The 14658-nt window shown below is 35.4% G+C and overlaps 1 protein-coding gene across 1 annotated transcript in view; it reads left to right on the top strand.

Annotated features, from left to right (window-relative positions):
- The window catches only part of OSBPL6 (oxysterol binding protein like 6), an 89626-nt gene extending 74993 nt beyond the window's left edge, over positions 1 to 14633 (top strand). The window contains 6 exon segments of the mRNA XM_085228581.1: positions 342 to 420; positions 1505 to 1649; positions 2322 to 2466; positions 3416 to 3542; positions 4103 to 4225; positions 4722 to 14633. Of these exon segments, the coding sequence (XP_085084707.1) occupies positions 342 to 420; positions 1505 to 1649; positions 2322 to 2466; positions 3416 to 3542; positions 4103 to 4225; positions 4722 to 4830 (728 nt within the window). The 3' untranslated portion in view covers positions 4831 to 14633.
- The last annotated feature ends 25 nt before the right edge of the window (positions 14634 to 14658 follow it).

Raw genomic sequence — 14658 nt, 5'->3', positions numbered from 1 at the left:
ACAAGCAGGTTTTTTTTGTTTGTTTGTTTTTTGATTTTTTTTTTTTTTTTACAAAGTTGAACAAGCAGATGTTTATTTCTTTGTCTCTACTGCCATACACATTGAATTTATATTGAATATTCTCAGGAGAGATTTGACAGCACAGGTATAACTCCTAGAAGAAAACGAAACTTCTCTTTATCTTTTCTGATCTAATACCATTCTCTAGTTCTTTTTTTTTTTTTCCTGTATTTTCATGACAACCTCATACTGTTCCATTTTAAATGATGTAGTACAGCAGATCCCTGCAAGATGGAGAATTGAGTCTTTCTGGTTTTGTAAATCTTTTCTTTTATATTCAGATATCAGGTGGAAAAACAAATTTTGGGGGAAATCAATGGAAATTCTTCCAGTTGGAACCTTGAATGTGACTCTTCCAAAGTAAGCTACTGTTTTATTTCCTTTTGGTTTTGGTTCTGTACTTCCTTGTAACTGCATTGGATCAAGTGTAAGCAAAGGGCACATGAATTGAACTGTGTGGGTGAGGGTTAGCATGTATCTCAAACCTCTTGTGTATTAGTGCAGGTGGGGACACTGAAGTGATCAGCTGTTCAGAGCAAGGCTGACAGTACTTTCAGCTAGCATTGTCCTTATTAAAGCTCTCAATACTGCTAATAAGGCCTCAAAAGAACAAGCACTAATATTTGAAGGTCATTTTTCAAAACGTGAAAGCCAAAAAATGCATTTTGATTTTAAACAAATAGTGGAAGGAAGGAGTTTCAATACAAATAAAATTGGTTCTAAGTTGTAAACCATGAGAATATGCAAGGAGAGGATACTTTAAGCATGCCTGCAGGTTCTGCAATACTCTGTTCTTGATCCTTTAAATTGGAGTCACCTTTCTTTCTGCCTATAACAGTATGGCATCCTTAGGGACTCCACCTCTTTATCCATACCAAATCAAAGTAAATGCACTCTGGAGTAGCTTTGTCTTCTGTCTACATGTTTGGTCCTCAGCTCTGAAGGAGAATGTGCTTTGTTCACCCATTTTAGTCTCTGACAACAGATGTGCTCTTAATCCAAGTAGCTTTTACAGGAAAAGAGATAACGTACTAGTGAACCTACTTCACTTCTGTTTTCTTCTTTACATATTTAGTTTGTTCTATCTATAATTTAATTTGTTTGTCTGCCTCTGGCCTAAATCCAACCTTATACTAATCTTTGGATCCAGGTCTCTAGAACTGATGCCAAAGCACATAATATGCTGTGCAGGACTTCAGTGATTCATAATGTCTTGATTTGTATTTTGTAGCATTATTCTTCAGTTCTCCGCACTAGAGCTTAGGTGAACTTTTCCATGGAAGATTAATAACATGCCCAGAACTTATGTCTTTAATAAAATAAGCTTTTGTTACAAATGTTTTTCAGGAATATAGTCTTGTAATTATGTTAATGATTTAATTTTTTTTTTCCATGATGATCATGATTAATTTGCATTATTAACTACTTATTGATATATTCTTAGGTATGGAGACTACTATGTCTGGAACAAAGTCACTACTTGCATACATAATATCCTTAGTGGAAGGAGGTGGATAGAACACTATGGAGAGATAACAATCAGAAACACAAAAAGCAGTGTTTGTATTTGTAAACTCACATTTGTCAAGGTAACACATTTGTTCTAATGCATATCGTTGCACGGCTCAAGTTTGTATAGAACTGTTTCTTCAATATTCCTGAAATATGTTGCACATTCTGACTTATCAACGTTTGTGAATATGTAAATCATCAAATAAGAGTGCTATTTCAAACAGGATGACTCTTCTATTGAACTGGTCAATTTTATATCAACATCTTACATTGCTGTACAGCCGTGTGCTATGCTGCTGTTGATTTTAATGAAAATCATTTAAAAATGAAATAGCAAAATTTCTGCTATTACAGTGAAAATGCAAGGTCACTGGATAGACTTCTGTGCCATATTACTTCTACCTTTGCTAGAACTTGGCCACCACTTTTATCTCTTTGGCTTCAGTACTGCCTGCCTTGACTCCTGTTATTTTAATATCCAGGCAAAGGCCATAAATAAAAACAGATCAGTGTGCTGCAAGTAATTAACTGTACTTAAATACCTTAATACCAAAAGCGCATATTGAGTTATTCAAGGTTTCTCATACACTAACACAATATTCAGATCATTCAAATTTTATATACCAGTTTTCTTGGTGAGCAATTCTGATGCAAAATTCTGACGATGACACATTAAGATTCATGCAATGTTGGTATTGGCCCAGTGAGTGATGTGATGACTGAGTAGTAATTCCTTGTAAAACTTGCAGGTAAACTACTGGAATTCAAATGTAAATGAAGTCCAGGGAGTTGTGATAGATCAAGAAGGGAAGGTAGTGCATCGCCTCTTTGGAAAGTGGCACGAAGGCCTTTATTGTGGTGTAGCACCTTCAGCCAAATGCGTGTGGAGGCCAGGTAAGAAGCTTGTGATAAACTTTGGCAGGCACTGTGGTATATTTCTAAATTGTGTAAAGCACTCTGAGCAATCATTTTAAGTACATGAAATACTACTGAGGAAATATTTTTTTGGCTAAACAAGTGAAAAAGATTGGACAGGTGTTTATAATGAAGATAAATGGAAATGCTCCTACTTGGCACAGTCTTCTACATCTTAGTTTGACTTCTGATAAATCCTGTGGGGTGCTGGAGACAACATAAAAATGAAATTGAGAAAATATTTGGATGTCTAGGTCTGCATGACTACTTTCTCACAGCGAGCGGGGCCATCTTACCAAATTTAGTCTTTTGTTAAACCAAAGGATTTTTCTTCAGAGATATTGAGCTCCTGTGATTTCAGAAGCTGAATTCAGCTTCATTATTTCTTGCTTAGAAATTCTAGGGTTGAATTACTCTTCCTTTGCACGTGTAGTATTTTTCATATATTAAGAGTGATTATCCACAATCTGTCGTAATTGATAATGTTTTGTCTACTATGCTCTGATGGCTATCCATGCTGAAGGTTCAGGACAGTGCCCAATCAGTCTTTGCATGAGTACGTGGTCCAAAATTAACACAAAAATTTAGGTAGGTTTAGCTTTTACATACACATCTGAAAAGCCTGAGAACAGGAAGCTATTTTGCTTGAAAATCTTGAAAACAGTAATTTTTATTTAAAAAGGAAGAATCATGAAAGCTTTGAATCTACTAGCAGGTAATTACAACCTATACAGGATAAGCAATTGAAATTAATATTCAGTGCATGTTGTTCTATCTAGAGAATATCTTCTGATACTTTTTAATTATGTGTAAGAGTAAAATATTTTAATTTTTTTTGCTTTTACAATTTAATAAATATATAAATATTTTGCATGTTTGGATTAACAGTTTAAAAAGCATTTTTTCTTTCTCATGTATATGCATGCAGGCTCCATGCCAACCAACTATGAACGATATTATGGCTTCACAAGATTTGCTATTGAGCTCAATGAATTAGATCCTGTACTGAAAGATCTTCTTCCAACAACAGATGCACGATTCAGGCCGGATCAAAGGCAAGAATGCTTACTTATGCACTTAATATTTGGTGATTTTAAGGATGGATTTGGCTAGTATTGAATTTTGTCCGTGCACAGTCTGGACTTGGAGAATTCTCCTAGCTGTGAAGGTACTCAGTAGTGAAGTCAAATTTCTGCTTTACTCAACTGAAGAAAAGGAAAATGGAAAGCATCCTGCTTAGTATACTGCACAAGTCTTCTAGTAGAAGGTAGTATTCTTCATGACAGGCTGGAAATACATGCTCTGAAATGTCATGCCCTGAAGCTGTGAGTGGAGGCAAAGGGAATTCCCTCCTAATTCTCAGTTCATACTACTTCAGTGTTTGTGATACAGTGAAGTAACTAGAGATGATGTATGCCTAAGGCTGGAAGGCAGTTACCTGCAACTGGGGAGTCAAGTATCAGTCACTCGTTTTCTGAGGTTATGACTAGATCTTACAGAGGGTATAGCAAAGACAGGGGGCGTAGTTTTTGCTAGTCTTTTGTGATGAACAGTCCTAGAAAATTCCTTGTTCAGGTACTGTATGATTGCTATAAGACAACTGTTATCCTTACAGACTTCTGGAGGAAGGAAATATAGAAGCAGCAGCATCAGAGAAACAAAGAATAGAAGAACTCCAGAGAAGTCGGAGGCGGTACATGGAAGAAAATAGCATTGAATATGTACCCAAGTTTTTTAAGTGAGTCTTCATTTCAGTAGTAAACCTTTGCTGTGCTGTAACTGAAGTATTGCACTACACAGCCAATAGTTTTTGATGTTTAAAATGGGGTAGAAGTATAACATTCTAGGAACTGTTGATGTTCATCATTGTTAGCTCTTAGAAACTAAGATTTAGCTAAGTTATTGTAAGTCATTGCATAGACAAAGAAATAAAGTAAACAAAAACAACATATGTACACACAGATATATAATGTAGGTAAAAATGTATATATACACATTTAATTACAATTAAATTTTTTAGAGCTTTTTTAATTAAGCAGTCTTTTGAAACAATGGATACCCATTCTGAACACCATGATATTCATCTTGAAGAATCAAAAGTGGTGAGACTGAAAAAGCCCAATGTGTGTTTAATGAAACGTTATGGTTAAATCAGAGAGATGTGCTATTGATTACATATTGTATAGGAGAAGAGATTTGAGATTAGACTTCTCTCTCTCTTTTTTCTTCTATAGAAAAGTTATCGATGCTAATCAAAGAGAAGCCTGGGTTACCAATGAAACCTACTGGGAACTGCGAAAGGATCCTGGATTTAGTAAAGTAGAAATTCCTGTACTCTGGTAAACTGAGAATGTAGATTTAGTAAACATATCACTCTCTGAAGAAAAAAAATAACTATGCACAATATGTTTCTTATAGATAAGCGTGGTTTGTGGGTCTATGGAAAAAACCCATCACTTGCATTTATTTTCATCTTTATAATGGACTTTTGAAAGTGCATTAGATGAGGCCCCTGACCACTTCTGGATCTTTTTAATTTTGCAGCAGCCATTAAAAAAATAAAAAATAAAAAAAAAAAAAAGAAAGAAAAAGGAACAAACAAAAACCTTTTGAAGTTTCATACAATGAAAATTCAGAAGAGAAGCAGATGAGTTATCCAAAGTCACTTGGAGGAGGCGGTAAATACAAAACTGCAATCGGTGCTTTAAACAGACATTAAGAGTAATGTAACTTAAAAGAAAAAAAAAAAAGGAAGAAAAACAGAAAAAAAATCCATTTTGTTTCAAATATTTTTGTTAAAACCTTTTGAGTTACCACATTGTCATTTCTGGCTTCAGGTTAGTCCTTTGGTGTTCTGTGCTTGGACTGGCCTTGTCAAAACATGCTTTTCTGAAAGCTGTTCCCATTCATATGCCATTGTTCATGCCTTAAAGAAAATAAGAAGATGTACAGTAAGTCATTTTAAAATATATATGCTTAGGCTTATGTGAAGGGCAGATTTTTAAAGCACTAGGATTTTACCATGATATAAATATTGGAGAACCTGTATTATTTAAAATCAAAAGACAGCCAAACATCTAACTGTATTTCAGAGGAACAAGATCTACTGTACATGCTTTAGCTACGAGGAGCTGACTGTATAATCAGACTGAAGAGAAGCTGCTAACTGGTTAATACTGAGGTTATTTTGGTAAATGCATATGAGTGGCTAGTCAGAAAATTCATATTTTAAGTGGTTAATGTTGAGATGCGTTTGTCGCTTTTACCACTGAGTGGACGTGGTCTTGCAGCAAATTCATTTCTCTATAATTGCTTATACAATTAGGATTCCCTGAAGCTTTGCAACAGTGTTAAGGCACAGAAAGATTTCATGGGAAGGTCTCTGGCTTCGCTCCAGAGGTTGGATCGTACCATAAATGAAACTAGTATTTACCTCCACACATGCTGTTTACTGGCTCTGTTCTTTCCCCAGCCACTTACTGCATCTAAATTTATATTTGAGAGTAGGGCAGAGGCTCCTGTACTTTGTAGCAACTTCTGCTACTTGTGTTGCCAAAATAGCTTTTGTGCAAAATAATATTTTACAGTTTTTCTGAAAGTGACTATATTTTTGGTTAAGAACCAAGACTCTTACATATTGCTAAGCCTCAGTTAATATATGTAGGAGATGGTTTTTCACTTTCTGTATGAAAATTTCTGAAACACTAAACAGTAGGAAGGCAGATTTTAAAAGAAAAAGGGTAATTTTATTTGGTAAAATGTTCATTCCATATGGTATGATCTAATCTTTCAGTTATATGTGTATTACACATTCACTCACTGATGCCAGGTTAGATTTCATAAAGAGACTCTGTATTACTTTCTAAACAGCATACATAATGCATACAATTTTTTCTATTTAAAATTGATTCCAATAATTAGACCTAAAAAAAAATAATTTGGTAACTACGTGACTCTGCCAGAAATGCTACATGGACAGCTGTCAGTGCAATATAACGTGTACCTATCCCTCCCCCTGCCTCTTGCTTTTGCAGAGCTGACATCAGTTTGATTACTTAATGCGCATTTAGTTCTTCCCTTTGTTTATAAAGCAGAACAATTGGCTACTAATGAATCCCAGTTTCTTCATCTTACCAGGAAGAAATATGAAAACCTGAATAAAATATTAAGTTGAATTTTAAATAATTATAAATACTTGGTATAAAAAAAACTGTGCAGATTACCAGGATTTCTTCCAAAGAAAAATTTTAATTAGTTAAAGAATGATGTAATTTTCTACTTCAGCAGAACTGGATTTTTTCTTTTTTGAGTTCTACATTTGTTATTACAAAAAAATTAAAATATATGAAGGTTTGGGGTTTTATAATTGTATTTGTTTGACTTCGACATACTTGCTTTAATGGTGTTATACTACAAAACAAATCGGCACACTATGTGCAAAATAGTGATTGATTATACTGGGTCACTTTTTAAAATGAAACACTATTAAGCATTTGCCCATCTCATTCTTCAATCTCTGTGTACAGTTTGCTGCAGCATTGGAAGTATTATGTATGTGTGTCTGCAAGTATATTTGAGGGACAAAAACTTGGTCATCTTTTGTTTTTTTTGGGAGTTTTTTTTTTTTAATTTAAATACAAAAATACGGTATTTCATTTTACAGTGTTCTGATAGTGCTTCATGAATGCCATTCTTTGCAATGCATACTTGGATAACACTGAAGATGCTATAATTATTTAATTATTCTTTTGCAATTGTTTATCTGATACTCACTGTAAGAAAACTAGCATTCAATTTTTTAGAGTTAAAAAAAATGTGATACATTAAATCTTTCTATTGAAGGCACTCTTTGAATCTATGGAGTATTAAATCAGCTGAATGCTAAACTAGTTAATTAGTAGCTAGAGGAATTACAAAGTGTTGCAGGACATTTTCTGTCTTTATCAGAATCCTAACAGTGCCAGCAGGTGTGCCATAAGTTGTTTCCTACAGTACAGAATTCTCTGTGTTCTGTGAAAAACTTTAATCAAATTTTCCCTGCAAACTTGATTGGACACTGTGACAACTTGTTAGGTTGTGGTATGTTTCTATGTCCAGCTCGCTGATGAGATACTCATCTATAAGCACTGCAAATTGACCCCTCTTTGCAGGCTACCAGCAGGGACTTAGCCGCTGGTCGGTGCCCTTCAAGCCTGAGGATTTGGGCAGTTTCCAGCCCACTTTGTTCAATTCAGCCAGGCAATATTTCCTTTACAAGGGCATAAAAGGTACTTACCTGCTCGGCAGATTTAATTGCTACAGATCTGGTCTGTGATGAAAATCAGTGCCAATCATTTCATGTTTTAGAAACTGAACTTTCAATATAAAGATGTTTCCCTTTTTCTCTTGTTTTCTTTAAATTCTTATTTCTGTGTAAAATAAACAGTTCGTATGCTTCAGTTCTGCAGTAGTGAAATGTACTGTCAGTTAATACTTTAAAGTGTACTTCATTTTCTTCCTTGTTCTGGTACTGTGGATATGGTAGGGCAACAATAGCTATGTCCATCAAAAGCCGTGTGATCTTATAAAGACTTCAATAACTACATTCCTATATTAGATGCGTATTAACAAGATAGCAGATTTTCCTGCATATTAAAAACTGTTACCTTGCTGGAAATAACATTTGAATATGAGTTGATTTTCATAGAATCACTGTGATTAAAATGTCATCTCAGCACTCATTCTAATTTTAGATAGATGCAGGTTGCATGAAATAAATATTTTTGTGTTAGATCCTTCTATATTACTCTGGTCATCTTACAAATATTGTCACACCTTTTTGTTCCTTTTTTTCCCCCTAATTTTGAACTTCTGAATCTGAATGAGCATTTATGACATTTTTGAGTTTTGCTTGAACAGCAGGTGCCAGGCAGATGTCAAGTGCCGCAGGACATACACGTTACAAGCACTGGTCCTGCCCTTTCATGTGAGGATTTGTGTCCCAGCCATGTGGTCCTGCTCGTTGTGTTCCTTTCCCCACCCAAAATTGGATTTCTAGGATAGTCTGGGCAGAAGGAGAGCTTCACTTGCAAATGCACAGTAACTGAGAGGATTGGATATTCTGGGTTTTCTTGTGCGAGTTTTAAAAAAAAAACAAACTTCCTTTAGCTATCAAAGCTTGGTTAGTATGTTGCCTTTGTTTTATAGGATTTTTAATCATCTGGTGCAGAGATAGGCACTAACTGTTTTAAATGCTGTTGGCTGCAATAGTCTGAGGAATTAAATGTATTGTAGTTGTCCCTACTAATTCTGGATTTGCAAAATGAAAGCAAATTAAGAATTTTTAGATTAAAGAAAAAAGGGTATCTTTATTCATATGCTAAAATTGAGGGGTTATATTGAAGAGAGTTTGGTTCAGCTATGGGAAAAAGATTCACAGAATTGTATAAAAAATGCTGGAACATCAGCACCTGTCAGCATGTATTATACAGACACCTTGGAGAACGCTAAGAGATTGATATGTCTTAATGACTTATCTGAGCAGCTATTGGGGCTGCTATCTAGCATTTTCATCTTGGATGTCATTAAGTAACGCTCCTCGAAATTGAACATATTGCTGGAAGTCAAGGTGGTCAGAGATATAGTTGAAACTATTTTTTTTGTTGTTAATGTGCTCAAAATTGTAAGGGAACATTCAGTATAAAAACTATTTCTGTACTTTCTACTTTACCAATTCTGATTAGTTTTATTGTGATTCTGGTATCGCTCAGAAGATAAGTTTCATGGAGAAAGGATGTGTTTTTTTCTTGTTTGTTTTTTGTTGCTGTTTAATTGGTTTTTGTTTTTGTTTTGTTTTAGATAGGAGAATCTAGACTAAGTGTGTGAATTAAAATGAATTAAAATTTAATTATTAATAAGGAGAATTTCTCCTTAAAATCTATTTGCACTCCCTCAGAACAGGGTATGGCACCACAAGAATGTTATAAATCTCAGTAGGCTAAAAAAAAAAAAAGCTTATTTACATCAGTTGATTTTATTTTTTGTATTATGCAGTGTAAAGGGTCTAATCACAGAAGTTCTTTAAACTTGAGCACGTAAAACCTTTTGTTGAGTATCTTGGTGTGCGTTCCATCCTTCTTCCACTGACTTGAGGAGCCTCTTTATAAAAACCTCCTTAGGGGAATTTCTATATGGCATCTTGCAAGTTTAAAAAGTGTCAGCAATTTATCCGTAGATGTTTTTTATATATGTACACCTCCTCTTTTGTCAAATTTTGTACTAGTATTAAACCCATCGTATCTTTTTTTTTTTCTTTCCCCTTGTGATCTCTGACAAACCTCAGTGAAGGGAGAGACTGCAATGGAGAGCAGTGAAACCACAGGCATCAGTTCTGTCAGGGCACCCTTGTAGCAGAGCAGAAAAAATTCAAACATCTACAGATTAAAATGTCGTAGCAGCTGTTAAATCTGCTTCAAGCAGGTTATGTTAATACCATTTCTCTTTCTAGTGTTCCATGACAGCATGAGAAAAGGGAGGATTGGTGACATTTGCTCAGAATTCATTCTGAAGGTGAAAGGAAATTTTATTCCATTTATAAATAAAAATGACTGTAGACAATATTTGTCTGAAGTGATATTGGTAATATGGACAAAGAGAGTTAGAGACTTTATAAATATGGAAATCAAAAAGTTGGGATATATATATATATACACCACTATATATATATACACCACTCAGCAGTGTGTAATATATTCTGTCCTCAGCTATGGATAGTAAGGATACCTATTCATATCCCTGGAGCCATGAACCAGATGTTGTCTCCCATGAAACACTAAAAAACATTTCCATGTTTACTGCTACTTTTAATGATCTGCGTTGACAGATGAGACATATCTTATGCTAAGCCATAATCTTGCTATCACAAACTATTAGGAATGCAGAATGGGAAGGGGTAAGCAGAGTCTTTCAAAATGGCAGAGGTGGATGATTTAATTGTTTGTACTCTAGGCATCCTCACAATGAAAGTGTTATACAAAAGCAGCACAGGTACTGACAGATAGTCTAACAGAACAATTCTTCTTCCTTGTGCCAGTCAGTTTAGCCACAAATGCAACATCTTTTTTTGGAACTGCATTACTATTTGTGATTGCATTTCTGGCAGCTTGAGTGTGTTGGGCTGGTTTCTCATGTCCACTGAGGACAGTCAGAAGTAGTTGGATTGGAAATTCAGATTTCTTTTCTTGTAATTCTCTGTTCCTTTGTCTCATAGTTCTCTACCTTTTGTAAATTTGCCTCAACAAGGAATATTACAAATAGCCTTTTAAAAGTTCAGTTTAGATTAACCATCAGTATTTTGTGGGTGAAGGAGAATTCAGGATACGTTTCTTAACTATGTTGAATAAATCAAGTGATATACAATTATCATTGTATTTGCCTAATATTTAACATACGTATTTGGAGATCAAATCACCAGTAATGAAATAGTACATAAAAATTTTAAATCTGCATTTTCACCTGTCTTAAAGGTGAAGATTATCATTCCAACATAAGGTTAGAAATTAGGTGTATTCCGTTCTTCAAAGCAATGTGAATGGTATTCATTGGAGGCTTAAATGTATCATAAGAAATTCAGATGAGAATAAATTTTGTATTCAGCTGAGTCTCAACTAAGCTGTGACTAGGGACTGAGAAATAAATGTTGATGAGCTTAAATGCAAAGATTGCAACTAATAGCTTAGTTAAGCTTTTGCTATAATGAACAAAAGCTCTGTTCTTTTCCTTTTTTTATAGACTAATTATTTTCAAACATTCATTCCTCACCAACGACCAATTGCATATCAGGTTTGAGTTTTGAAAATGAAATGGTGTCTGCAGCTCCACAGACAAAGGAAGGTTCTTCCCGCGTGCATTTTGTTCATGTCTTTCACTCATTCACTAAAACTTTGCTTGGACCAAAAAGGAATATTAGTGGGTTTTTCTGGATGAGAATCTTCCTTTGTGTTGACTTGTATCTGTTGTTTACTATATAGTAAGTGAGAAAGCAAGGTGTTAGCATCTGATGTCTGAATTCTTTTATTTCAATAAAATGTGTAAGGAACTGTTCGCTCTTTAACAATTACTGCTAGTTGACTGAAGCAGATGCTTTGCTTAGCCTATGAGAAGACATTAAATTAAACTACTGTGGCATCCAGAGAGATCACGATGATAGTTCTGCATTAGGAGATTAGGTATATCTGCTTTGTTGTAACCAGTAGCAAGCTTTCTTATTGGGTCTGTGTCTACTGCCCTTTCTATAATTATAATTTCTTAGCATTTCAACAGAGAACTGTGTATTTTCTCACATTGTTTTTCCACAGTTGATACAAATTGGAAATAACATAGCACTTTTTTGCTGTAATAAATTCCAGTACTTGTAGACTGCTCACACTGAGAATGCCATTAGAGAAGTAAGGATTAGATTAGCTGCCAATTTTACATTGCTTACTGAGCTCCATTACTCTTAGCAGCATTATTTGCAGATGGGAAACAGCCCAGCACCAGTGGGCAAAAATGTAAAAGAAAAGAATAGCTAGAAGGGCATTATTTGCTAAATTTCCATATCCCTGCACCTATTTGATTTATTTTACACCTTTATGTAACATCCTTGTAAACAGATGTCCTTGGAGTCTTTCTACTGCAGTTAAACTTTTGTGCTAGCTAGAAATGTTTTCAGAATTTTTTTTTTTTTAAGATCAGTTTTAAAGGCAAATCGTTGCTTTCTAAGAAACCCAACATACAGAGTCATTGCTACATTTAAGTACTGCATACTGTAACTTTGTTTTGACTCTACTGTAACTGCGGAGGGTCTGTGTACCTTGATGCATCACACAAAAATGTGTTGTTTGAAAGGAATAGAAAACTGTTACATGAAAAAAAAAAATAAAGGAAATAAGAAGCATTTGTGCTTCCAGCTACAAAAATGTTGCGGAAAGCACTATTTTTGAGCAATGCAATGTTAAACCACACCTCATTTTTTGCTGAGATGGAGATGAAGAAAAAAGGATAGTGGGGAAAGGAAGTCAGTACTGCAATTTCAAAATGACTCAGAAAATTGAAGTGCATATCTTCATGTTGAAAGCTGTAAAAACTACTTAAAGTGTTGTGATAAGTCTTGCGATTTTTAAAACTTCAAATGCAGTCCTTCATAGTACATTCAGTAATTTATTTATTTATTTTTAAATCCTTATCTTGATTGCCATCCTGCAAATACGCCTTGTTTGTTTTTTGTTCTTGACAATTTGCAATTTTGGGAGATCTTTCAGGATAATGATTCTTTACATCTTCTTAATTCCGTTCTCCAAATACTGACTATGATTATGCCTATAAAAGCACTTACATTTATGAAGCACCAACAATTGAGAAATAACATAGATAAGATATAATTTGAATAGACTTTGATTTCACATGCAACAGTTAAACAGTAATGCACATGCCAGAATTTTTTTAGCTTCATCTGCTTGGACTGCTCTTTCACAGGCATCAGTGTGAGGTACACCTTGCAAGTGGTCTCGTTGAATTCAGTCAGAAAGATGTGGATGCAGAAGTTTAAATAAAAAGGCTCATCAGAAAGAAATCAAAACAACATACCTGTTTACACCAGGCTTTGTAACACTTAATTTTTAATTCCTGTGTGCTCAGATAAACGAGTATCTGTGCAGATGAGACTGAGCTCCTATTGGTACTCTGTGGACCTCAGTGAACTTCCAGAGGAGTGGATGGTCCAGCTGCCCAAATGTGTTGCAGTGTCAGGCCTACCGTATAGTTAAGCCTAAGTATTCAGCCTAATTTTGAATGTGTGCACTGTCTCATGAAAGATCAATGTGTGAAATGCAGCTGGTTTGACTGTTTGCCAATCAGAGCAATATATTTAACTTTATTTTGACTCTACTGTGTTTTGGAACCACATTTTGGTGCAGTGTTTAAGGATCAGTCATTTATGTGTCTCTGCACAGATCAATTATGTATGACATTTGAAAGAAAGGGCAGGAGATCAGATCAATGACAATTCATCATGTTATGTTTCATTCTGGCAAGCTGAATTGTAGGAATATTTGTGATTCCTGTCCCTGTTTGCCTTTGCTCCACAGGCCAGTGCCAGCCAGGGGTGGGAGCTGGTGGTACTGCATGCTGGGGACAGGGAGAGGCTGCTTTCTCTGACCTGTGCAGAAGGGGTAGCTAAGAGTGTGTTTCCAATCTCAGCCCATGGAAGGCATGAACATGAGAAAGTGCCTCCCTTCTCTTCTATTAGGCTTTAGTACATCAGTAAAATTGCCGTTTGTTTGGTATATTGAGTTCTCTAGCAACTTCCTGGCTAGCAAGTAGGTTTGACCTTTGAAGGAGCAGTGAGATGGCAGTTTTAAGTTCCCTTGTAGTGCAGCTGCAATGCACTTGCCCTGTGTCTTTGTACTCATGAGTTGGTTTTGACCATGCTGTTATAGTATGTCCAAATGCAGATGAGGCCTCGTGCTGACTACCTCTTGTGCAATAAATTACAGGCTCATGCAGCAGTGGGGGTTGGTGGCGATTCCTTGGCAACAGGAGCATCTGTTTGCCATGTGATTCAGGGATGGGATGATGGGAGAATAGTAAACAAGAGAATTTAATTGGGAGTTCACTCCAGTGGTTCACGTGGTTTAGACAATACCCATGATATCAGCTCCAACTGAGGAGTCCTACAGCTTCTGGTAGGAAATAAAGGTGAACTTGGCTATGCTGTAGTTTATGTTATGCTCTAAAATGTAACAAAAGATGTCATCTGTTTCCTCTATCTGAACCGGGTTTACCAGGATATTGTCCAAAACACACATTTCTAGATTTTGAGGAAACATGATGCTCTTTTACTTTGTAATTGGATAATGCATGTACAAACGACTTGTTTAGCCTGCCAATGAATGTTGCTAATGCCTTACCAAAAAAAAGCATATTTTTTGTATTTTTTTCCTCAGAGGCAAATCCAAGCAATGCTAGATTTGGGAAACTGTTTACTGAAAAGCATTTTCTAACAGATCTCTGAAGAAGTGCAATTGTATAATTATTATTGTTCAGTGCATACAGTACATTGTCTCCATCACTCTGTACACTGCTGCTATTAGTGCTTGTTCTAATAAATCTCAATGTACACTGTTTAAGCTGCTGTGATCTGCGTTCTGATTT

The sequence above is a fragment of the Meleagris gallopavo genome, chromosome 7, assembly GCF_905368555.1.
Source record: "Meleagris gallopavo chromosome 7, MGAL_WU_HG_1.1, whole genome shotgun sequence".
NCBI classification, from domain to species: domain Eukaryota; kingdom Metazoa; phylum Chordata; class Aves; order Galliformes; family Phasianidae; genus Meleagris; species Meleagris gallopavo.
This window is presented reverse-complemented; position numbering and strand designations above follow the sequence as displayed.